At 32.7% G+C, this 26,299-nt stretch overlaps 5 protein-coding genes and 1 long non-coding RNA gene across 6 annotated transcripts; 5 read left to right on the top strand and 1 right to left on the bottom strand.

The window, feature by feature from the left end:
• Window positions 1–1,292: 1,292 nt before the first annotated feature.
• Window positions 1,293–2,225, bottom strand: LOC108859711 (ethylene-responsive transcription factor ERF094). Its single transcript, XM_018633617.2, has one exon. It carries the CDS (start codon window positions 2,163–2,165, stop codon window positions 1,482–1,484), a length of 684 nt encoding a protein of 227 aa, XP_018489119.1. The 5' UTR covers window positions 2,166–2,225; the 3' UTR covers window positions 1,293–1,481.
• Window positions 2,226–13,037: 10,812 nt separating this feature from the next.
• Window positions 13,038–13,811, top strand: LOC108860535 (uncharacterized). Its single transcript, XR_001950706.2, has 3 exons — window positions 13,038–13,144; window positions 13,459–13,595; window positions 13,682–13,811. It is a non-coding gene; the product is annotated as an uncharacterized LOC108860535 (long non-coding RNA).
• Window positions 13,812–14,641: 830 nt separating this feature from the next.
• LOC108857622 (pentatricopeptide repeat-containing protein At1g06143) lies at window positions 14,642–16,805 on the top strand. Its single transcript, XM_018631623.2, has one exon. It carries the CDS (start codon window positions 14,718–14,720, stop codon window positions 16,425–16,427), a length of 1,710 nt encoding a protein of 569 aa, XP_018487125.1. The 5' UTR covers window positions 14,642–14,717; the 3' UTR covers window positions 16,428–16,805.
• A 1,086-nt stretch (window positions 16,806–17,891) lies between these two features.
• Window positions 17,892–18,507, top strand: LOC108860754 (uncharacterized). The gene has a single exon (XM_018634605.2). The coding sequence runs from the start codon at window positions 17,974–17,976 to the stop codon at window positions 18,184–18,186; it is 213 nt and encodes a 70-aa protein (XP_018490107.1). The 5' UTR covers window positions 17,892–17,973; the 3' UTR covers window positions 18,187–18,507.
• Window positions 18,508–21,093: 2,586 nt separating this feature from the next.
• LOC108858520 (probable hydroxyacylglutathione hydrolase 2, chloroplastic) lies at window positions 21,094–22,084 on the top strand. Its single transcript, XM_018632437.2, has 3 exons — window positions 21,094–21,147; window positions 21,360–21,536; window positions 21,602–22,084. Exons 2-3 carry the CDS (start codon window positions 21,423–21,425, stop codon window positions 21,905–21,907), a joined length of 420 nt encoding a protein of 139 aa, XP_018487939.1. The 5' UTR covers window positions 21,094–21,147; window positions 21,360–21,422; the 3' UTR covers window positions 21,908–22,084.
• A 643-nt stretch (window positions 22,085–22,727) lies between these two features.
• Window positions 22,728–23,355, top strand: LOC108860961 (uncharacterized). The gene has a single exon (XM_018634794.2). It carries the CDS (start codon window positions 22,815–22,817, stop codon window positions 23,025–23,027), a length of 213 nt encoding a protein of 70 aa, XP_018490296.1. The 5' UTR covers window positions 22,728–22,814; the 3' UTR covers window positions 23,028–23,355.
• The last annotated feature ends 2,944 nt before the right edge of the window (window positions 23,356–26,299 follow it).

Below are 26,299 nucleotides of genomic sequence, written 5' to 3'. Positions count from 1 at the left end.
ATATATATACCACGTTAAAATATGTTTTTCAATATAGGGAGTTTTTATATTAGATGGAGTCCCAGTAAAATGTTCTTTTATCTCTATATAGGCCTCGGTGTTTCACGGTGGAAGGCAGTTTCTCTCCGGCGTAGCCACCACCCTCGATAACGGTTACCGGCAGCACAACAGCAACTGCAACCTCGAAGATCTCTCTGAGTTCCACCTCAGCCCACAAGACTGTTCCCTAGGCCCTAGCCACCGCAGCTTCACATCAGTGCTGCTACTAGTTTTGATCACCAACTCCAGAGTTAAATGCATCAAAACTTTCAAGATCCAGCATATGCGCCACAGTCTAACAAATGGGACAATAGTTACCAAGAACTTGTGACTTAATTAAAGACCGTTTTGGTGACTTAATTAAAGAACCTAATTCCAAATCCCACCAAGGTTTAGTTACTTATATAGACCTAACTTCTTCTTCAAGTAATAAACTTCAAGAACTAAACCTTTGTTGCTTGTATGTTTTTGTTTACTATCTCTTTAGCTTCAGATAGGAGATCACTACAGCTTCCTGTTCAACACCAAGGTTTGTAATTAAAGTTTCAATTCTAACCCTTTATTAGACAACAAAAATAGATGAATAATACTAAGTATGGTATATGAGCATTTTTGGCATAGCAGATACTACCAGAAATGAAATGCCTAATCTTCGCATTCAATGTGTTTATGGAAGTATTGGGGAAAATACATGGAAGCTACTCCAGTGATGAATGTGTGTTCTACTAATTAATTCAACAGTGATAATTAATAATCATTAGTAATGTTTCTATTTATGTTACTACTCATAGCTTGAGCTTTTTTGGGTTTTAACATCACATGTCACGGAGGTTGATGAACTACTCCTAGGAAACCAAGTTACTATCAAGCTTGTTCAAGAAAAATGAATCAAATTATTTTACTATCGATTCCAAAGTCCTTGACCAACTTGAGCTTATCTCCAGACTCCAGCACTTAGCAGCCGAGCAACACAGCTTGTTTTTCAACAGGAAGCTTTGTGATCAATTCTTTGATAAATATATTCCATTTTCTGTTTACAGACAATCAAACATGAATCCTTTAATCATATGCATGAGTGAATTAGAAATAATATGTTTTTCTTCAAGCTTTGACTTTGTGATTAGAATACAAATTAAAGCAATCTTTATGCTGGATTTGGGTTTCCTTTTAACAACTTTTTCTGGGATATTTAAAAGATAAGATCAACTTGGATTAGCAAAGAAATACAAATAAATATATTAAGAAAATAAGCATTAAGGTATAGTGATTTACTTAGTACTAGATAATTCATAATACATGCTTTCCAACAATAACGCAACAGTAGACCACTGTCTATACACTTCCAACATCCCCATCACAGCCCTTCCAAAATCCGACAACAATAAAACTATTATAAAAATAAAGGTCACTCAAATCTCATATTATTGTTAAAGTAGATATGATTATGAACATGATCTCATAAGCTCTTCTAAGTACTCAGCACCCAAATCTTCAAAAACTACAAGGGTTGTAGTACCTTCTTGCTTCGTAGCAAGACTTTGTATACTACTTCTTGAAGATGAAGAAGAAGAGGAAGATGAAGAAGGAGAAGACTTCTTCTTTCCTCTGGGTCGGTTTCTCATGGAATGTTTTCTCTTCAAAGCTATCACCGGAGACTCTCCTCCGTTGAGATTAACATTCTCCATCTTTTGGAGAGACTCCTTAACAACATCTACGGGGAAGTTGAGTACCGCAAGGTCACCTTTCAAAGCGAAAGCTGCCTGATCATAAGCAAGAGCCGCCTCTTCCGCAGTGTCGAACGTCCCGAGCCACACTCTTATACCTTTCCTCGTTGAGTCTCTTATCTCGGCTGCGTATTTACCCCATGGCCTCTTCCTCACTCCTCTGTATGACCTCTCCTCCTCCTCAGCCACCACGGTGTCTTCTACTTCTTCTTTGATGAGTGATGATTCAAATGTGAAGAAGTCATCATAGGAAGGGCTAAATGAGAGGAAGGATTGATCATGTAAGAAACTTTCTTCCCACAAGAATGATTCTTGTGAGCTCCATGAGTTTGTTGAACAAGAGTTCTCCGGTGAGAACTCTTGACTTTGGTTTTCGTAGAAGAAGCTAGTTTGATACTCCATCTCCAGTCTTTTTTCTTTTCTTATCGGTTCTCTTTAACAAGTGATTATACATTTGAGAAATATATGGCATATATATACACGAGATGTGGAACTGGTTAGATATTAATTTGAATTAGAGTGCATTATATAATATTATAATAGTTTAATATATATTTTATACCATCGGGTCCAACTGATAACGAGGCTGCCTACAAAAACTTAATAACCATTTATTAAAAAAAAACAGAAAATGGGGCCATGCAAAAAGATAATATAATTGAGTAAGAAACCAAAAAAGAAGGTAATACGTAATCGAGGATCTATCTCTAATACGATAACACAGAGGTGGGTGCATTGTTCCACGTGGGACAAGACCAAGTTCGAGGGAATGACGTACGGCGGCGTGTTTCCGACAAAATACATGAGGTCACCCATTTGTTGACATGGCAATATTTGCCACGTTGGCGTTATTGATCTTTCTTATTAGGATGAGATGAGAATACGAGACATAATAAGAAACATCAGTTGTGATTGATCAGAATGTGAAACTATATATTAGAAAAAGAATGTGAAACTATTAATATAACCTAACATCAAACCGCTACGTTGTATGCTAAATCGTGTATTTAGCACATGCATACAACAATATGTCAATATATATATATGTGTATGTGTTTTTAAAAAAAGTAACAGTATATATGTGTGTCTGTTTTTAATAAAGTAACGATGTATATATATATGTGTGTGTTTTTAATAAAAGTAACAATATATATGTTACATCACAAAACTTAACAAGTTTGTTTTACAAAAAAAAACTTAACAAGTTTAATTTGCAAGATTTGTTTTACTGACAATAGTGATTCAAATATGCGGCTAAATGGGTCAAACATGCGACAAAAAGCTGAGAAGAATCAATGTTTCAACGTCTCCATGCAAGTTAATTATTAACTTATAATATTAGTTTATTATTATCATGTTTTCACATGTTTTCACATGTTTCGAATGTTTTTCACTGTGTGCCAGAAATTATATACGGTAAAACAACTTAAAACATTCGACGAATGGTATATAAAAGAAATGTACTGTCATTTTTTTTTGTAACTTAAGAGAAGTACTGTCATATTTTGATCATTATCAGATATATATAACTATAATAATTTTTCATTCCAAGAGCTAGAGTATTACAAACTAAATTTTAGCAAAAAAAGTATTACAAACTAATAAAAGATTTTGCTATTTTTAGTTTAAAGATTTTGCTAGTTTTAGTTTAAAAAATTAATAAAAATTATTATAAAAAAATTAATAATTACGAAAGGAGGTATATTTGGGTCAAACTGTTTTGTAGGAGGGTAGTCTTGTCGGGGTATAAAGATTGACTGCCACATAATAGTAATCGCTTCACGAAATTGACTATGTTTTGTTCCGTTACGAGGTGAAGAAGTTGTATTGGCTGAGATATTCATCGCCGCCGCCTCTATAATTGGAGCGTTAGTATAATGTATAGAAGGCCAAAGCTTCTATTTTCACTATTATTGCTGGTAGAAAAGTATAGAGGCAAATTTTCGACACTTGTTATTGGCTGACACTTTTTTTTCCCACTATTATTGCTGCAATTTTCGACACTTGTTATGACTTGTCCCTTTTATCACATCATTAAGCGTCCATACATGTACTCTCCATGCATTATTTACATATGAATTAGTAAACTTTTAGTCACTGTACAAACATTGCAGTAAACAAAACACACAACGTAAAAAGAATGGTCAAGCTCAGTATCAGTAATTGAGTTGTGTACTAATTGATTCCTTGTTTTTTTTTTTTTTGAATTCCTTATTTTTGTTTTAAAACAACAAAGTTACGAGTTCGAACTTAAACCATTAAAATCAACGGGAATTACGTACAAAACTAGGATTTGGATTCCTAGTATAATAATGGAAGTTCTCTTAGTCTATTGGTTTGATTGAAGTTCATTAATATATTTGCACAATAAAGTCTGAATTTCAGAGTTACAAAAAGGTGAATAATGCAAATATGATGTAAGTAGAACCATCGGAAATGGATCTTTATAAGACAGTTTAGAGTAATATAATCAACTGTGAATCCTTATAAAATAAAAAAATGTCAGTTGTAAAATTGTTTATATAATATTTTTCATAATTTGTGATAAAATAACAAACCAGAGTTTTAAAGAAGAATAGTAGGATGACCAGTATTACGTTAATTGCAGAGTTTTAATTATATAATGAGTTTTTTTAAGATCATATCATAGTAGTTGTCAGGTAATTAGAATAGTATAAATTTCTTAAATATGAAAAAGAAACTTCTGACTTTCAATATAGATGACAATACCCCCATATAATCAGAAGAGACGACTGATTAGACTGATGCGGGGTCGCTTGGCTGCAACTTGAAACTCGATAAATTGACAGTAGATGAGAAGGTTCGATTTCGAAGCGCAAAAAATAATCATTGGACCACTCAGCGACAACTCTACTGTTAGATTATTTGAGAATTTCTGGAGTGTAACATGGATATCAAGGATGAATTAATCTCGCATTTTTCGAAATTAAAGCAATCAATCTGATATAATATAATAGCTTTTGTTTATCTTCATTTGACTTAGCAGTTTGCAACATTTATTTTATAGGTTACATAGAAATGCTCAGGGTTTTAGATATCCCATACATATGCGCAACATTTTTGGTAAATGGAACTTTTAGGCTGCAACTGGTAAATTAAAATAGAATTAATGGAATGAAAGGAATTAGAATGATATGAATGAAATACTGTAGAAAATGGGATGGAATTCATTCCATTTATTCATGAAAATTTGTTTTGAAATGATTTTCTTTGTATTTTTTTTTAATTATTTTTGGAATTGGTGGAATGGCCATTTCATTCTATTCATTACAAATGGTAAAAAAATATGTTGAATTAATGGAATCAATCATTCCACATCATTTCATTCTAAAATATTACAATCCAGTTACACTACAGCTTTAAAATTTTTGGTAAATGAAATTAGGCATGGGTGTTCGGGTACCTGTTGGCGTTCGGATCGGATTTTCGGGTTTACGCTCTTAAATCCCATAGTAATATTTTATTAGTACGAATTGGGTTCGGATAATAACACTTCGGGTTCGGTTAAAAATTATATTGCGTCCTAAAACCCATAAAGTAACCATATATCATTCGGGTTCGGATTATATCGGTTCGGTTCAGATATAACCAAACTAAAAAACAAAAACTTAAAGAAAAATATAAAGAAAAACAACTAAATTAATAAAAACTAATCTATCACACATAAAATTACTAAAATAACAATAAAATATTGTTAAATTAAGCATGAAAACAAATATTATTTATAAATAATATACATTATATCATAAAGAGTAGACTTGTTCTTCCAATGAACAAATTATAAATTACTTATTTATAACTAATTGTGTACTTAAAACATTTTTAATATTGTTAATATTTATTATTATATATCATATTACCACAAATATTAAATTTAATAACTAAAATACTTATATATATATTTTTAAAAATATTTATATTAACTATTAGTTTCGGATTTTTCGGGTTATCCGTTCGGGTTCGGTTAATAACACTTCGGGTTCGGATTTTTTTATACCACCCTACAAAACCCGTTCGGGTATTTTTACATTTCGGATCGGATAACGGATCGGGTTTTTCGGTTCGGGTTCGGTTCGGATTTCGGGTTCCAGATTTTATGCCCAGGCCTAAATGAAACTTGATTCACTGTCTTGAAGTTTTTTTTTGTAATAATACATACTATATTGTATTATTTAAGTTTTTGTTGTGCTAATTCTCTATTTTGGATACCTAGATGTTTGTGTCCGTTACGTATCATATATGCATGCAAACCTCCAAACCTAAGGTATTAATTGGATATGAAATGGATAACAAAAAATTTACTGAGCTCTTGTTTAACAAGTTAATAAAATGATGGAATCACAATTCTTGGAAAAATATAATAAGGCTTAATTACTCGATTTTGACTACAATGTCCAAGTGCATACCCCTTGACACAATGTCATATCATTATCACGAAAAAGTTTAAATATCCTGTTGGAGCTATGCTCACAGTTTTTTTTTGTTGTATACGTACTGATTTTTGTTAAAAAACGGTTGTCTGTTCATCAATGAACGGCCATAGTTTGATCGTTTTCTTCAGCAAACAAATTCTTATAACTGTATTTTTTTTTAAGAAAACGCGGTTTCTAAAAATCGACCAAGATGCATATGAGGTGGAGAACTATCTAAAATAACCCAAACAGAATAGCTCTCAGCAAGTAACTGTACCTTGAGACAATTCTTTTCTGGCCACAGATGAGATTTTATTAATAAAAAAAGAAAAAAATAATTTATTAATAATATATTTTTAAATATTTTTGTGAACAATGTATTTAAGATAATAATTATTAAACTACGAAAGCGATATTTCGTTAAATTGTTGATATTTCTTCACTTCAAATGGTTTTAAACATTTAATAAGATTAATCTTGATAGTTGTCTGTAGTTGAAACAAACACTGGTGGTTCCTTTCTATCATGGGCTTAATAGATTATTCTGGAAAGTAATTTCCCACGAATTCACCGTCAAAACTTTCCAACAAATATCACGAGTATGGGTTCTTAATACAAGTATGCAGCTCTGATATGAGTTAAAACTGTTTATTATCAAACAATTTATGGTTCTTGGTATGGAGTTTCGGTCCAATAGTTTATAGAAGCCAATCATAAAACTTTGTAAGAAGGTATATTCGAATTCAGTCATTCCATGGATTAATCAGCATTTTGAGAACTGATTATGTGATACTCATAAAAACAAGAAAAAGCTTAGAAGATAATTTTGCGGTCAACTTCTTTTTTTTTTTTTTTTTTTTTTGATCAAAGCGGTCAACTTCTTAAGAAGGTAGTTACGAATAGTTTCAGAGGATATACGAGACCAATAAATTTGTTATGTATTTAGGTATTAAAATAGAATCAATTGAGTGGGAGGCATTAGCCTATAGACTATAGTGGTGGGCCATTGAAATATTATTGGCTTAAATCACAACTTGAGAATACAACAAGAGAGACCGGTGCATGAACACTCTTTCTCTTTGAATTTATTTGTTTTTTTGTAATCTTTGTAGTTTCTCTTTTTGTCCGGGCCTGCATGCTAATGTACTGGCGTAGAAGGTAGAATTGGTAAATATTAGATTGTAGGTCAGGCACTTTTTTTCCTCACGACCAAGAAAACCCGGACATGCAGTGCTATTTACTTGTCCCTACTCATTAAATAACTATAATGAAAAGAGAGTAAATTGTTTGATTGGAAAATTATTAAATTCCAGCAAACCTAGTAGTTGGTTTCAATAATCTAGAATAATGGCTCAAGTTGCTGAAGAAAACATGATAGATGACCTCTAGAATAATGGCTCAAGTTGTGGTATTTTGAAACTATTGATGTTTTTTGTTGCTTTCTTGATTTGTTAACCGAAATCATCTTCTTAATTAAAATACTCTTTTAGTTTATTCGAGTTTGATAGCCATTTAAGATTTTTCTATTGATGTGTGATTTATAACACCAATACATGCATGTTCTTAACTCTTTTTTTGCATGTTCTTATCTTTTTTTTTTTTGCATGTTCTTATAAATTTTGGAAGCATAAAATTTTCTTGTGCTCCTGGACAAACATGCATATTTCAGCTCTCTTAAACCATTCCAATGTATTTTGTTATTTCTTCCTCTAAAATAAAGATTAGTTTTTTTTGCTAACAAAATGAAATATATTCCAATATATTTTTCTGTATTAGCAATTTCCAAATATACAATAAAATATAGAAAATTTCTATTTCCTTCTTTATAAATAGAAAAAAGATAATAATTTTTATTTTAGAAAAATAAATAGAGATGGATTAGAGTACTTTTGCTAAACGTTATTATAAAGTCAAATATAAAGGTGAGTTAGAGATACTTTAAATAGAAATTGAACAAGTACATTTTAAGAACTCTAAGCTAAATATACCTAAACTACTACCCAATAAAATGATAATTTGGAAATATGTATTTGTTAGAGTTAGTTTCATCAAAACTAGCTGGTAAACAGCCGGTTAAGATTTTTCTATTAGATTTGGCAACATGCAGGTTATAGCAATACTATAACTTTTTTTAAGCAATACTATAATTTCGATAAACCTATGTATGTATGTTCCAAAAATCTACACCATCAAAGTTGATTTTTTCTTTCTGTATATCTAATTTGAAGAGAAGTAGTTGTATGAAATAAAAGCATTGCGAGTTTATGTGAAGTTATCATTTTCTCTATTCCAACAGTATAGTTACATGCATGTTATAGCAATACATTTTTGGAGTTTATAAATAATGTATTGTAATTTCTTCCTGATAAAAGCCTTTACTTGACAAAAATATAGAATCTTCTTTTCATGCTCGACTTGTATTTCTCATTTGGAACGCAAGAAAGTGCATGCACCTCCAATTCCATCACGTGTCTAATAATCTGGACATGATTTAGTCGCCAGCCACGCGGAAAATTGAAAGCTTGTTTCTTATTTTTATTTACCCCATTTATATATTATGAAATAAGTGGAAACTATGCAATGATAAACAACAATATATATATATGCAACATGCCAGCATCGTTAGAGCATCTCCATTAGCAATACATGGAGGGCACGAATTCCAAGACCCAAAAAATAATTTTTTAATTTTTTCTTTTTTTTTCGTTTGACTTTTAAAAAAAAAAAAAAATCGAACCAATCGCGGGCCGCCACGTGGCGTGGGGCCCGCGGAACAGTTAAGAGACAGATTCAGCGGGAAGGAATTATGTGAGACAGGTTTATATTTTCTGTGGGCCCCACAGTTATTTTAATGTTTTTTTTTGTGGGAAAATGTGAGAGTTTTAGATTAAAACTCTCAATGGAGTTGCTCTTAGACGCTGGTGGCAATAAATATTTGGGGTGGGATACATGATTATGTCCGTATCAAATGAATCCAGCAACGTCATATTTATCTTTTTTTTTTGCCATCTAAAAAGTATTTATTAACAGGCCAAAGCCCAAACCTGTAAAGATACAAAGCCCGAAGGTCCAACCGAACACAAACCTAAGACCGAAAACCCACCAGACATAAGGAAGCCCAAAAAACCGACTAAACACATGTCGGTATAAGCAAACAACGACAACACGTGTAACAATCTCAACAACGAGGCTACCACGCGTCACCAAACCCATCACCGTCACCGACTCGTAACAGTTCGCCGGAAACTGACCGGCATCAAAGTCGGAATCAAGCGTTTCTTTCCAATCTCTACAACAGAGATTTTTTCCACGGCGAGCATTCATCGGCCCAGCCGATATCTCCGCCGGATCACCACATCACCCACACGGGATTGAAACCCAAAAGTACCAACTCTGTCTTCATCCCCAGAGCATCGACATCGGAGAGCGTCATCGTCTGTCGAGATCTCATCCAAGCGATTTGAATCATCATCATCGGAAGACAAGAACTAACTCCACACACACCCACGAATCACCTCGGACCCAAACACCGAATCAAAACCACCCAAACACGATTGATACCTAGCTAAGCCGGCGACGCAGAGCTGTAAAAGCCTCCATCCCCTAGAGTCATAAGCCGGCGACGGAGCTAGTGGATTCTCTCCATCCCGGAGTCGAAAGCAGAGAACAGAGTTAGAACGAGACGACGCTCTCTCTCCCTCGCAGAGTACAAATACAAACAAAAAAAAGAAAACTAAGGCCGGACCGACGGTGGCTGAGAGAGCCCACCCGTCGGCCGGAAAACTCTAAGCACGTCGGAGAAGGTTTAGAGAGAAGGCAGATAAATTTTCTAGAGAGATATACCTGATTATAAGTTGTACAGCATATCAGCAACGTCATATTTATCTAATGACTATCTGGTTTAACATATAAAAAATTCAACTGATTAACTAATATATCTAAATTGTGCATCAAAATTAGGCAAGTAGCAATATAATTTTTAATATTAGGATTTAATATTAGTCAACTAGATATACTTTCAAAGAGCTACGGTTCCTCCCCTATTGTTCCAATGAGACACAAGACAAAACAATAACATGGTGATGGTGGCTTTTTAAAAGAAACTAGTGTGATATATTTGTAAAACAACTAACTATGTTAAAAGATGGGATGATACGCCAGATCATAACATAATCTACTAAATAAAAACATAAGTAAAGAGAAAGAAAATTTAGCAATTATTTTTATATATTTGTAACTACCTTTTTGTCGTCTAACTGAATATTTGTAACTAATTAGTCAGAAAACTCATATGATATTTTCATGAAAATAATATTAAATTAGAAAGTAACTATATCACTAAATGATTTTTAAAGAGAAATTTGGCCACACAACCATAAGAAAGTACAAAACTAAGTAATAACCATAACGTCAGCTAAGCTATGATATTAATATATTAATTATTATTTTGTTCTTCCTCGTTTTCAGCTTTTCTTTTTAATTAATTTTATAAGTTTAAAATTATTTATACGAATCTAATACTATGAATTGAGTTTTTTTTCTCAGGGCATTTTGTGACACCTGGCAACTTTGAAACCTTCAATTTGTATTGAATCTTTACAATTATAAACCTATTATTTTAAAGGGTTTTTACAAAATTGACTCAAAACATGAAGTCATTTTCTAGAAAATATAATATTTGGAGTATAGAGAAAATTCGACATAAGAGATGAGAGTTTATCATTCTTAAAAATAAAAAAAAATTAAAGACATTTAAACACTTATTTTATAAATTATAGTAGAAAAAAGTTGCTCCTTAATTAGGTTTTTTTATCCTTATCAAGATTTTTTTATTCAAAGTCAACCACAAAACTAACCTATGTTTTTATTTTATTTTTCATTTGTCCTATTCACCCCGCAAGTTCACATTATTTACAAAAATACCATTAATTTTTTTTTTTTAAATGAAAATTTTACTCTGTCAACCTCATCATTTTCATTTATTTACAAGATTGTCACTGCCATCAATACATCAATCACCATAAACAACTAATTTGAAACTCTTAGTGCACCTCAAATCGATTTACACTTATTCTTTTTCAATTTTTATTAACTAAAAACAACACCTCTTTCACTTTCTCTTCATATTCATTCAAAAAATCCCAAAATTTTAATTCTAATTTTTTTATGGTTCATATAGCCATTGAAAGTTGCGATTCTTGGTGGGTAACTTTTGTTTGAGATTCTGGATGTTTGGAGAAGACTTATGTGTGCTAAACAAGTTATCTCACTAGTTGAAATTGTGAAATTGTGCTAAACAAGTTATGTAGACGTTAGTTTTGTATTTGACTTTTAATTTGTTTGGAAAAAAAAAATCGAAACGACTTACAAGTTATTTATTTAGAAAAAACGGGTTAGTTTTGCATTTGACCGGAATATGTTAGAAATTTGACTTTTCCTGGACGACTTATAAGTTAGTCGTCCAGTAGAAAATTAAAAAGAATAATATTTTGTTTTTTCTAGACGACTAACTTGTAAGTCGTCTCAGGTTAATTTTGCAATTTCATTATTTTGTAAAACTAACATATATTTATAAAATTGAATATGTATAGTTATAATAAAATTTTGTTGTATTCTATATACAAAATGTAAACTAGAATTGTAACTATACAATCTAATCTCTCATTCCTCCATCTCTATTTCCATCCCTATCTCTCTCTATATATATATATATTACCAAATATAGAATCTCTCTCTCTCTCTCTCTCCATCTTTTTCTTTATACTCGTCCTCCACTTTCTCTTCATAGTCTTCATTTTCCTTTTTTCTCTGTCCTTACTCTTTTTTCATATATATATATATATATATATATATAGTCATCAAATATATAATTTTATATTTGATTTTTTAATTTTTATAATATATCAGATAAATGTGTTCTTTCACATAATAAATTTTACACTAAAAATATGTTCCATGAATAAATATTGTCCACTGCTCAAACTACATTGAACCATACAAATAAATATTACTAAAAAAATCAAATATATTACATTTATGTTTGAAATAATCTATATTCTATATTAACGTTAGGGAAAATTCCATAAAAATACCCGAACTAAATTTTGTTAAGCTTTTTAATACCCAAATTTTTCATTACCTAATTTAATACCCCAATTAATTATTATGTTCATTTTAATACCCAAATTTTAACATTATACCTACTTTAGTACCCAAACTTTATTTATTTTAATAAAAATATTAATAAGTTTCAAACAAATTTTAAAAAATCTCAAAAATCTAAGAAACAAATATTAAAAATTCTAATTTTATTTTAAGATTTAGGGAAGAAGGTAGATAAACCATGGGGAATTTTGTTTTTTTTCAAAAATAAATGAATTTTAATGATAAAGATAAATTTCGTTTTGTATTTCAAAAAAACAAACTAAATACAATATTTAAAACTTAGAAATTTTATTACAAAATTTAATATTTTACACTATTTAGTTACTTTTATTTTTCAAACACCAAAAAAATTTAGAATTTTTTGAGTTTGTTTTGTAAATTTTAGAGATTTTTTAAAATTTTGTTTGAAACTTATTAATATTTTTATTGAAATAAATAAAGTTTGAGTATTAAAGTGGGTAGTGTTAAAAGTAGGCCTGGGATTCTGACCCGAACCGAATGGTCCGAACCGGACCGAACATTATGAAATTCGGTTCTTGTTCGGTTATCAAGAGTAAACCGATCGGAAGGTGTTTAAAAAAAGTTCGGTTAGTGCCTCGGTTCGGTTCGGTTCATGGTATCCGATCGGTTAACCGAAATTTAACCTACCTATATATATCTCTTAAACCTAAAACCTAATCAGTTTCTCTTTGGCTTCCTCAAACTCTAGCCGCTGCTTCTCGGATTCTCAACCCTAACAACATCGTCTTCTTCGTTTGATTCTCACATCTTTCCGAGCACGAGGTAGGTTCTTCACCCTCTTCTCTAGTTCTGTGTATTTTTTTGAGTTTGTAATTGATTTGTGAGTTAAGGTTTCTGTCGAAATCAGTTAGGAGTTTATGATCTGACTTGAATGATGGGTTGATTATCAGTGTGAGAGTGTTTTTAGTGTTTAACTTGGATTGAATATGAGTTCGGATGGATTTGAGATTTTTTGTCCGAATCGATTTGGATTAGGCGTTTAGGGTGGGTTCAGTTCGAAGGTTTAGTCGAGTGTCTTGTGTTTGTCTGTCCATACTCTCTCTTTCTCTAACTTGATTTTGCCATCTTATTATCAGAGTAAAACAATGATGCCTTACTTGGATATTGCATTGAATTAGGAGCAAACGATGTTGGTAGAAAAAAAGTTCGAGTTTCTTTTTCATTGTGTTGAGAAAATGCAAATTTCAGGAGAATCTCATCATTAGAATTAGAGGTAATATGCTCACTTGTCTCGACTGCTTTTTGTGTATTGTTTTTGTTCTGTTTTTCCACTGATTTTCTGAGTTTAATATGTTGCAGGTTGGTGGAGTTCAAGCGTAATTGTGACCTTTAGTTTTCTATTGTTTTGTTTGGTCACTTTGTGATTTGTTGGACATTATGATTTGTTGGACATTATAGGATATGAGTCATAGATTTATAAATTTAGAAAGTGGGATTTTTTTCGATGATTAAGAAAGAATCAACAATATATATGTTGGTTTTGTTGAATAAGAAGGCATATCCGAAAAATCAAAATTATATTGAAAACCGAAGATAACCGAAATACCCGAAAATAACCGAGTATAAACGAAAATTTTGGTAAATAATATAAAATTCGGATAATTTCGGAAATAAATTCATAACCGAAAATAACCGACTTCCGAACCGAACCGAACCGAATTCAATTTCGGTTTTCTTCGGAATTAGTTTTAAAAATTCCGGTTAACCGAAAACCGAAAATTCGGTTCGGTTCGGTTTCGGAAAACCGAAATCCCAGGCCTAGTTAAAAGTTTGGGTATTAAAATGAACATAATAATTAGTTGGGGTATTAAACTGGGTAGTAAAAAAGTTTGGGTATTAAAAAGCTTAACGAAATTTAGTTCGGGTATTTTTATGGAATTTTCCCTTAACGTTATTAATAGAATAATATTTAGTTGTAGTGTGTTGTATACACACAGTCACACCATAAAATACTGCAATGTCTAATTGTGTGACAAAATGACATATTTTTCAAGACATTGCTATATTTTTAATTCTTTCTCTGCTATGGTTATACATCAAATTCCACCTAAATTAGTCAGTTACTGATAGATCTATAGCTTGCTTATTTCTTTGAGCAACCAATCTGTAGCTTTGCTTAAAGTATTTATTTTTAGTTGCATATATAAAAAATGGGTGGGCCGAAACAACAAAGTAATTCACATGAAGGACTCTCTCGCTAAACCCAAAGGCTTTATAATTAACAGATACCCACAAAACTGTGAAGTAAGTAGGCACGAGCACAATGACTTCACAATAAACTGAAGTAAGGTTTACAAAAGTTTGTCATCTTTACCGACAACCTTAAAATTCTTATATGAATGCTCTGACCACCGTCTCAACCCTCCGACGTTGCTCAACTTCACTTCTCGAAAACCTTCCGATTCTACAGCTAATCAAGCAATGCACATCCCCCAAGCTCCTGGACTCCGCTCTAGCCGCCATGGTCAAAACCAGCCAAAACCAAGACTGTTTCTTTATGAACCAATTCATCACAGCCTGCACCTCCTTCAACCGCCTCGACCTCGCCCTCTCCTCCGTGACCCAGATGCAGGAACCCAACGTCTTCGTTTACAACGCGCTGATCAAAGGCTTCCTCGCTTCCCCACACCCGATCCGATCTCTCGAGTTCTACGTCCGTATGCTCAGAGACTCTGTTTCTCCGTCGAGCTACACGTACTCTTCCCTCGTAAAGGCGTCTCTTTTCGATCGTAGGGTTGGCGAATCGGTCCACTCGCACATCTGGAAGTTTGGGTTCTGCTTCCATGTTCAGATTCAGACGACTCTGATCGTGTTTTACTCTTCGTTTGGTAGAATTAACGAAGCGCGGAAGGTGTTCGATGAAATGCCTGAGAGAGATGATTTCACCTGGACTACGATGGTTGCTGCTTATGTCCGTGTTTTTGATATGGACTCTGCGAATGCTTTAGCTAACCGAATGGTGGAGAAGAATGGTGCCACGTGGAACTGTTTGATTGATGGGTATATGAAACTAGGGGATGTGGAAGCAGCTGAGTCTTTGTTTGATCAGATGGCTGTGAAGGATATAATCACATGGACGAGTATGATCAAAGGCTACTCGTGTAACAAGAGGTACAGAGAGGCGATCTCAGTGTTCTACAAAATGAGGGAGGAAGGGAATGTTCCTGATGAAGTGACTATGTCAACTGTTATCTCAGCTTGTGCGCATCTCGGCGTGCTGGATATAGGCAAGGAGGTTCATATGTACACGGTGGTGAAAGGGTTTGTTCTTGATGTCTACATTGGTTCTGCACTGGTGGATATGTACTCCAAATGCGGTAGCTTGAATCGAGCGCTTCTTGTGTTCTTTAATTTACCTAAAAAGAATCTCTTTTGTTGGAACTCGATCATTGAAGGGTTAGCAGCTCATGGTTATGCACGAGAAGCATTGAGAATGCTTGGCAAGATGGAGATGGAGTCGGTCAAACCTAACGCAGTCACTTTCGTGAGTGTTTTGACTGCGTGTACTCACGCGGGTCTTGTAGAAGAAGGCCAGAAGGTATACCGTAGCATGAGTGATGAGTACTCCATTGTCTCTAATATTGAACATTACGGATGCATGGTTGCTTTATTCAGCAAAGCCGGGTTGATTCAAGAGGCTCTAGAGTTGATTGGAAGTATGGAGCTTGAACCAAACGCGGTTATCTGGGGGGCGTTGCTTGATGGGTGCAGGCTTCACAAGAACTTAGAGATAGCTGAGATAGCGTTTAAGAAACTGATGGTTTTGGAGCCAAGGAATAGTGGGTACTATTCACTTTTAGTTAGCATGTACGCAGGAGAAAACAGGTGGAGAGATGTTGCAGAGGTGAGAGGAAGGATGAGAGAGTTGGGTATAGAAAAGATATGTCCAGGGACAAGTTGGATCGAGTTAGATAAACGAGTTCATATGTTTGCTGCAGCTGATAAATCTCACTCTGCTTCAGATGAGGTTTACTTGTTGCTGGATGAGGTATATGAACAGATAGGATTAGCTGGATACGTACTGGAATCTGAGGGTGTATATTAAGAGTTCACTAAAAGCTACTCATTGGAACCTATCTACACCAGATGTTCAGGGGAGAGAGTTTTTTAGTGTACATATACTGTTGGGTGGGCTGTGCTTGAGTGAACCTGGGATAATCGAACTCGGCTTATGTGCTGTAGCGTTTTGGTTTGGTTCAGGTTCTGTTCACCGGAAGCATTGACCGTAAAGATCGCCACTGCGAGAAAAGTCAGATATATGTTTACCGCGTAACACAAAGTCAAAGCCCTTTGTTGACGGTGTTTTGATTATGTTTTACTTATTTTGGATAATTACTTTTTGGATATTTGTATATATTTTTAGGTAGTTATTTTGGGCAATTTCGATTTTTTTTTTGAAAAAAATTGAATAACTTTTAGATAATAGATTTTAAAATAGTTTAATATAATTAAGTAAGTAACTTTTACTTGGATATTAAATTTTTTAGTTCGGGTTGGATTGTGTTTTGGTTATTAAGATACTAAAGCTTTGAACTTGTTATTTAATTAATTTTGGTTTGAGTTTGGTATTTGATCGTATTTTTCGTTTTTTCGGAGGCAAACTGAATATTTTAGTAATTGCTCTTTTTATTTCGCAATGTGTTTGTGAGTTAAGAACTGCCGTGAAATTTCTGGATTTGGTCTGTATGATTATATACTAGACAGACACAGAGGTACATACTGATTCATGTACAGAGTATGTATTAATGTTACATGCGCAGTGCTTATGTAACTACCAGTGCATGCCATCGTTTATTTGGTGGAGTCTTTGAGAGTTAAGACTGAATCAAACCTGTGAACTGAGGTTTTCTATTTGAATATACTTTTCGCATTATGAGACATTTGAAAATTTCCAAGCTCGTTTGCTTAGTGGTTTTGGTTTTTAGGTGATGACATGTCATCCTGACCTCCAAAAGCGAATGTGTATCTACGTCATGAAACGTTTAAAATAGGGTTTGAAAACCAAAAAAAAAGTATAAGAAACAAGTTTAGTTGACCAACATAGAAAAAGAAGAATTAATAGTTGATTTATACACGATTCTTTAAAATAACCGATTGATTTAACCACAATTCTTAAGTTTAACCGGTTGCTCTGTAACTAACATCTACTAGACTCGCCCGGAGTAACAATCAATGAGCACAAACTGGACCGGAATCCATTTTTAACAGTAACCGGTATAGTGATTTGGCTTATCACCTATTTTTTGCATGCTTACTTGTGATATACACTGCGTTCTAAGGCAATAAGCGTGTCATCTCTTAACTTGTTTGATCAATTCGTATAAGTTTGGTTCAAATTTGAAAACGAAGTCTTTCCTAGTAAAAGTCAAGCCACAAGAATATCCAAGTAAGACCAAGAGCCCCAAAGTCACACAAAGCTAACAATTTAACAATCGACCAACAACTTAGTCGAATCCTTATATATAGGTCATTGTCGAACTAAATGTGATACACAGCAAACAGGAATTAAAGACATACAACAACTTTTACTGCCAAACCAAAAAATCTTTTTATTTTTTACTTTGAATACACAAAAAAAAAACAGGAGAGAAATGATGATGAAGAGGCAATTGATACTAATAGTGATTTTTCTCGGGCTCTTGGCGATTTTCTTGGCCACCACACCAGTCGAAGCGGCTAGGCCGTTACGAACCGATGGTAAGATCCAGTTCGTGCTCCAGTTGCTGCAAAGAGGTACAGTGCCACCGTCAGGTCCAAACGGTTGTACCAACGATCCAAAAAGCTCGGGAACGTGCCACGGCTGAGCCGTAGCGCTAGTCTGATTATACATACTGGTTATTTAGTTTTATTTATTTATTTTCTTAAGGTTATTATTAATCAATGCAATAAGCACAACTATAATTTTGTTTATCGGCTCGATCTTTGGTGGAGCTATAGCAAGTGTATGTATTCATTAACTCTGTAAGAGCAGCCAAAGCTAGCTCGTTGATGAGATTACTATTCTTTTATTTGTTTATGAACTTTGACCATGTAACTTAAAAGTTCAAAGAAAACATGCCACTTATTATTTTTATTTTTATTTTCATTAATCTTAAGCATTTCTGTATGATATTTTGATACAATTAAACCAAGATTATATTGGCGGTAATATTTGCAGTTCATGAAATTATCGGTAGGTGAAACAAACAAAATATGATACCAGCTACAAAAAATAATCAAGTGATCGTCAACCATGGCACCTATGTCTACGTGTACATGGGAATGTTGGTGCAACAATTTCGACCCAACCTGCTAACCGGACCCCTTTCCAGCACCTACAATACGAACCGTATCTCAACGGGGGAGGTTGGGAACGTCCTAATGGCTTAAACGTGCTTGATGTCTAAGGAAACAACGAAAATGTCAACTAACATAGCATGTGTCTTCATCTTTTTTCCTATTCTTTAACTATTATTAGTCCAAAGTGACAAAAACTGATCACTTCTTTTACGTATGGGAACGTAACTTTTGTTGGACGGCTATTTAGTTTGCATGGGATTTTATTGTAATTCGATAGTGACACTTACATATAGAGAGTGTTTTTGGTTAACACCTCATGGCTTCACTCTGAGTTTTTCTCTTCACTATCTCATGTAATACACGATCTTTGACTTTCACTATATCTCCTATATATTAATCCTGGAACATTACAACATGTTCTGTAGCCACGTGTCACTAGGATGATTCTCAGAAATTCTTAAAAAAATATGTTGGTCCATATAAATATATATTATACTTTTTATCAAACTAATTATCATATTAATTAGTAGTCTTAAATTCTTTCCTTAAATAAAAACTACGTAAGTTAATTTCTTTAAATAAAAGCTACGAAATTACCTAATATGATTAACGTATATATGATAATTAATGATTACAAATCAAAAATATTTGATAAAAAAATTTGTATCCTCTACATTTTATTTTAATTAATATTATCAAGAAAAATCACTTAAACATATTTTAAAAAAATAGATTTTTCATATATGTTATATTTTGAATTTTTTAAAACGTCTATAAATTACCAAAAATTGTAAGATGTTATTAAGATGATATTTTTTAGAACGGAACCTGATCCGAAACGAAATATTTCGGATATCGAATATATCGAAACCAGATTTATATACTTAAATATATTAATTATTTTTAGAATTTAATATCTAAAAGAATATAAAAATATATAAAATGTTATTAAGTTGTCCAAAATACTTGAAAATATTTACAAATAGTTAAAAATACATGATTAAAATAGTTAAATGATATTCAAAATACCAATAATTCAAATATCTATTGATTTCTTATCCGAATATTGAAGCTAACCAAATTTTATGTTAAGTTTAAGTATTTTAGCTTGCATTATACACATTTATATGTTATAAATAATTTTTTTTTTTTTTTATATTTTGAGAAATTTAAAGTATATACGAATTTTATTTTTTAAAAATAAAATGAGTTATCTGAGTCCAAATCCAAACCGAACCCGCAGATCCGAACCGGATCGAACTCACAAAAAATCGAAACATAACTGGACCGAACCAAACCAAACTGAACCAAATGGTATCCGAATGTCCACCCCAAATCAAATGTAAAAAAAAGTCTTGATAATAAGATGCATTCTAATTGTAATATTTCAATACAACATATTTTAAAAAACTTACTCCGCGCATGGCGCGGGTTATCATCTATGGCGCGGGTTATCATCTAGTGTAATACTATTAGCTACAAAAAGGAATAATGGTGTTCAACATTTGATTCAAGCGTGTGGGGTACGTTATGTTTAATGTAAACTGTGTAATGAAAAACATAAACTATGTTATATGTCAATGGACGCGTATACGATATATGAAATTACTAAATTTATTACGTCAAAGTTTTCATTTATGAATATATACTCATTTCATGAAGAGCTAAGCTGCAAGCAACTAGATCAATTATTATTTTTCTTGTTTGAAAATATGCGTAAAAAGAACTAATTTAGTTAGTTGATCTTTCATTTAAAATCTGCAGGTTGAATGAGAGCTACATGCTAAAACTGAATTGTAACACTAAGCCAACTCCATTGGCTGGTGAACATGTTACCTCAATGATAGCATAATCACCCACCTGACCACTAGACCAGACCTCTCTAACAGCGACTAGAACGCCAATGCGATCTTGGCTCAGGACTTTGCTTTAGGTCTTTAAAATGTTAAGCCGGCAAACTTCATGTGTGCTTGTGCGTGTTTATCGGTGTACGGAACTGGAAAGTTCAAGGAAGAAACTATATGATTGTGTAAGTTACCCAAAAACTTTTAGCAAATAAAAAAAGTTACCCAAAACTATATGAATGTGTAGTAAAAGAATTATTATATAGTTCAAATAGTTCTTAGGTAACTTACACAATCATATAATCATATGTCAAAGAAACATCGTTTGATTTAATCATGCTCTGTATTTTAGATGACAAAAAAATAACTGGTAGAGCTCATTTCCAATGTATAACTTTACTTTTTTCTTCAAATATAATAACTTCATAATACAATTGAATTTTACTCAACTTTTTTTTGGAGTGACAATGAAATGATGAACAAAAAGTAAATACATTATTTTATTAAATAAACCTATTTTGCTCTACTATAAAAATAGAAAACGGGACAGAATTAAGGAAATATTTATTTTAAACCCTATTTTAAAATTAAAGAAAAACCAGAATATGATAGAAAATGATCTAAAAAATATCATACCCAAGGGTTTGTATTTCTGTTTTTTTTTTTGATAATCGTTTGTATTTCTGTTTCCTCTTTAAAACCGTGTTGGATAGTTCCTGTAGTCTGTCTCTCAGTATCATGATTATAGTTTCAGAAAGCTATTTCTGCTTTGTTTGATGATTTTCTAATAGCTTAGACCTTTTGCTGCCAATTTTCTTGTTGATTAAAAACTCTGTTTTCTCTGTTTATATCAGAAGCTAACAAGTCAGCCATGCGTGAGCCAACTTAGCCTCAGAAAAGGTTTTGTCTCTGGTGTGATGAAGTTGTTCTCTTCGCCTCTCAAGACTTTGTCCGATGCTCCTGGAAGATCTCCTCACGTGTCAAGATTCTGCAGTGTCCCCAATATATCTTCCTCACTGCATATTGAACTGGTTTGTGTCTTGTTTGATACTTTTTCTTGCTTTTTATCTAACTTTTGCTTTCGTTATCCTTGCAGGTGCCATGTCTTGCGGACAACTACGCTTATATATTACACGACGAGGATACTGGTACGGTTGGTGTGGTTGACCCTTCTGAAGCTGCACCTGTTATGAATGCCTTAAAGAAGAATGGTCGAAACCTAACGTATATATTGAATACACATCGCCATTATGATCACACTGGTGGGAACTTGGAATTAAAAGACAAGTACGGTGCAAAGGTAAGCGGTGTGGGGGGTGTTTCTTCTCTCTTCTGCCCATTCGTAATGATTAATTGCACATTATGTAACCTGGCATTGTACTTAGGTGGTTGGTCTGTATGATTATATACTAGACAGACACAGAGGTACATACTGATTCATGTACAGAGTATGTATTAATGTTACATGCGCAGAGCGTATGTAACTACCAGTGCATGTCTTCGTTTATTTGGTGGAGTCTTTGAGAGTTAAGACTGAATCAAACCTGTGAACTGAGATTTTCTATTTGAATATACTTTTCGCATTATGAAACATTTGAAAATTTCCAAGCTCGTTTGCTTAGTGGTTTTGGTGTTTAGGTGATGACATGTCATCCTGACCTCCAAAAGCGAATGTGTATCTACGTCATGAAACGTTTAAAATAGGGTTTGAAAACCAAAAAGTATAAGAATCAATAGTTTTGTTGACCAACATAGAAAAAGAAGAATTAATAGTTGATTTATACACGATTCTTTAAAAATAACCGATTGATTTAACCACCATTCTTAAGTTTAACCGGTTGCTCTGTAACTAACATCTACTTGACTTGCCCGGAGTAACAATCAGTGAGCACAAACTGGACCGGAATCCAATTTTAACAGTAACCGGTATAGTGATATGGCTTATCATCTATTTTTTGCATGCTAACTTGTGATATACATTGCGTTTTAAGGCAATAAGCGTGTCATGTCTTAACTTGTTTGATCAATTCGTATAAGTTTGGTTCAAATTTGAAAACCAAGTCTTTCCTAGTAAAAGTCAAGCCACAAGAATATCCAAGTAAGACCAAGAGCCCCAAAGTCACACAAAGCTACCAATTTAAGAATCGACCAACTACATAATCGAATCAGTATATATAGGTCATTATCGAACTAAATGTGATACACAGCAAACAGGAGTTAAAGACATACAACAACTTCTACTGCCAAACCAAAAAAATATTTTTATTTTTTACTTTGAATACACATAAAAAGAAAAAAACAGGAGAAAAATGATGATGAAGAGGCAATTGATATTTGGAGTTATTTTGCTCGGACTCTTGGTCATTTTCTTGGCCACCATACCAGTCGAAGCGGCTAGGCCATTACGAACCGATGGTAAGATCCAGTTCGTGCTCCAGTTGCTGCAAAGAGGTACGGTGCCACCGTCAGGTCCAAACGGTTGTACCAACGATCCAAATGGCTCAGGAACGTGCCACGGCTGAGCCGCCCCCTTAGACTTATTATACATACTGTTTATTTTATTTATTTATTTTCTTAAGGTTATTTAATGCAATAAACACAACTGTAGATTTGTGTATTGGCTCGATCTTTGGTGGAGCTATAGCAAGTGTATGTATCATAACTCTGTAAGAGCTGCCAAAGGTAGCTAGTTGATGAGCTTAGCTATATTCTTTTATTTGTTTATGAACTTTGACCATGTAACTTGAAAGTTCAAGGAAAACATGTAACTATTTTTAGCATTATTTTTTTTATTTTAAGCATTTATGTTTGATCTTTCGATATAATTAAACCAAGATTATATTGGCGGTACGTAATATATGCAGTTCAAAAAATTATTCTGAAGCAAACAAAATATGATACCTGCAGCAATAAAAAAAGAAATTATTCTGAAGCAAACAAAATATGATACCTGCAGCAATAATAAAAACTAGATGATAATCCGTGCCTTGCGCGGAGTAATTTTTTTTAACTATGATTGTATTTTAAATATTATAAACGATATTTATTTTTTTATCGATAATCTTTTTTACATTTGACTAAATATGATCATTCGGGTATCATTTTTTCGGTTTGTTTCAGTTCAGTTTGAATCTTTACGAATTTGGTTTAGTTCGTTTCGGATCTTTGTAGGTTCAGTTTGAGTTTTAAAAAAAAGTTCATATAAAATTTAATTTCTCAAATTATAAAAATAAAAAATATATAACATATAAATTTAAATAATATATGCCAAAATACTTAAAATTAACATAAAATTGGTTTAACCTAAATATTTGGATAAAAATCAATAGATATTTCAAGTATTTATCGTTTAGTTATTTTAAACATGTACTTTATTTGTATATATTACCAGGTATTTTGAACAACTTAAAATATCTTATATATTTTGTATATTCTTTTAGATATTAAATTTAAAAATAATTAATATATTTAAGTATATAAATCTTGTTTGAATACACTTGGACACCTGAATATTTTGGTTCAGATCAGATTCGTTTCCGGTTCTCTAAATACCAAAATCTGAACCCGTTCGGATATCAAACCAATTTTGGTTAAAGTTCAGCACTATTTTTTTTAGATTGGATTTGGTTCAGATTTTGAATTTAAATTTTGTCCAACTCTATATTTTTAATCATATCAAAATTTTAAACGAAAGTGAAATATTTTGGGTATGCAATAGTTAAATTGAGTATGTAGTGTCCTTTAAACGTACACCAATTTTCAGTCTGATTAGAACACATATAAGCCTCCCATGATCTCCAAAGTTTCTGCAACATAACAATTTCTAGATATCTTGAAAGTGAACTGAAGCTTTCTTATTTGTTCCGGAACTCCAGATTGGCCATAATATTTTCCGGTTTGACTTAGTCTAGATTTGAGCTGCTTCTTCTAATACTTGCATAGGAAACGTCAGTTTCTATGGTTTTCCTGACATGTCATGTAGTGATTGAATCTCCATATAATGATCTCCTACACTCATATCTGATCAGGATCCTTCTCTCGAAAGTCCATCTCAAACTGTGTACTTTCTCTTCTTCTCCATCTTTGTTTCCTTCTTGTCTTTATTCCGAACTATTTCAGTTTTCACACGTTGAGTGATTTCTCTTTTTTTTTTCATTTCTCACTCTAGATTCAACTATGCCTCCATCTTCACAAATCGTTTTTCATTTCTTTTTTTTCCTCCTTTGGTTATATAACTTCAAACGTCGAATGAAGTCCCGAGAATTGTTTAGATTTTTAAGGAATGTAACGTTAGAAAACCTTGGTTGTTACGTCGAAGTTTCTTCGATTGTTTCTTAAAACGCATGTGTTCATAATAGAATTCGGAAGTTACAGCCATGGTCATCACTACAAGAAACTCAAGTTGCTCCTCATTGATAATTATATTGAAGGTGAAGCTGATAACTCGTAACAGACTATCCGAATTGTATTTTCTACTCGAAAGTGATCGAGGAAGAAAGAAGTTCAAGTTTGGTTCGAAACAGATTGTTCCGGTGATATTTTTGATGGTTCGAAACATGAAGAATAAAGCTCGAGTAAAAAATAATGTTCCGAAAATTGTTTAGATTTTTAAGGAAAATAATGTTTGCATTAAATGCATAATTTTGTGATAAACATTCTCTGCGTGACACGTAGGCGATTTTTTAAATAAAAGCTTCTCATGAAGTCACATCATACATTGTCAATTTACTGTTAAGGAAAATTTTAAAAATGCTTCTCTTTTAATATAAAGGGGATCAAGTGATCGCCGATCGGTCACTGCTCAACCATGCACTTACGTCTATGTGTAAATGGGAATGTTGGTGCAACAATTTTGACCCGACCCGCTAACCGGAACCCTTTCCAGCACTTAGAATACTAACCGTATCTCAACGGAAGAGGTTGGGAACATACTGATGGCTTAAACGCGCTTGATGTTTAACGAAATAACTAAAATGTCAGGCATCTTCAATAAAATATTGTTTTTCCTTTTTATTTTACTCTAAAATATAGTCATTTTATTATAGAAGTGGATTTACTCTAATAATTCAACTCTATAACATAGTTACTCTGTTATAGAATAGAATATAAAAATATATTAGAGTAACTACATTAGATTCTATAATAGAATAACTATGTTATGGAATTAAACTACTAGATCAAATTCAATTCTATAATAATGTTACTATATTTTAGAATAATTTATTAAATAAAAATAGTATTCCATTGAAGATGGTTTAACATTAGCATGTGTCTTTTGTCTTTTTCTTTTCCTGTTGTTTAACTATTATTAGTCCAAAGGCAACATAAACTGATCACTTCTTTTACGTATGGGAACGTAAACTTCTTTTTGTTGTAGGGCTTTTTAGTTTGCATGGGGTTTTATTGTAAATCGATAGTGACATTTGCTTTGGGTTTTTTCTCTTCACTCTCTCATGTACACAATATACACGATCTTTGACTTTGACTGTATTAGCTACAAAAAAAAGAATAATGGTGTTCAGCATTTGATTCAATACAAATTACAAAAATAAAACATTTGATTCAAGCGTGTGGGGTATGTTATGTTTAATTTAAACTATGTAATGAAAAACATAAACTATGTTATTATGTCAATGGACGCGTATACGATATATGAAATGTACTAACTCTTTTACGTCAAAATTTTCATTTATGAATATATACTCATTTCATGAAGCAACTAGATAGTTATTATTTTTCTTGTTTGAAAATATGCGTATAATGAACTGATTTAGTTAGTTATCTTTCATCAGGT

The sequence above is a fragment of the Raphanus sativus genome, chromosome 5 (assembly GCF_000801105.2).
Source record: "Raphanus sativus cultivar WK10039 chromosome 5, ASM80110v3, whole genome shotgun sequence".
Taxonomy (NCBI): domain Eukaryota; kingdom Viridiplantae; phylum Streptophyta; class Magnoliopsida; order Brassicales; family Brassicaceae; genus Raphanus; species Raphanus sativus.
The sequence above is the reverse complement of the archived record's forward strand: the minus strand, read 5'-3'. Positions and strand labels throughout refer to the sequence as shown.

Coding starts and splice junctions, on each gene's coding strand:
- LOC108859711 (XM_018633617.2), bottom strand. CDS start 2,165: ATGGAGTATCAAACTAGCTTCTTCTACGAAAACCAAAGTCAAGAGTTC.
- LOC108857622 (XM_018631623.2), top strand. CDS start 14,718: ATGAATGCTCTGACCACCGTCTCAACCCTCCGACGTTGCTCAACTTCA.
- LOC108860754 (XM_018634605.2), top strand. CDS start 17,974: ATGATGATGAAGAGGCAATTGATACTAATAGTGATTTTTCTCGGGCTC.
- LOC108858520 (XM_018632437.2), top strand. CDS start 21,423: ATGAAGTTGTTCTCTTCGCCTCTCAAGACTTTGTCCGATGCTCCTGGA. Junction 21,537..21,601: donor CCTCACTGCATATTGAACTG/GTTTGTGTCTTG, acceptor TTATCCTTGCAG/GTGCCATGTCTTGCGGACAA.
- LOC108860961 (XM_018634794.2), top strand. CDS start 22,815: ATGATGATGAAGAGGCAATTGATATTTGGAGTTATTTTGCTCGGACTC.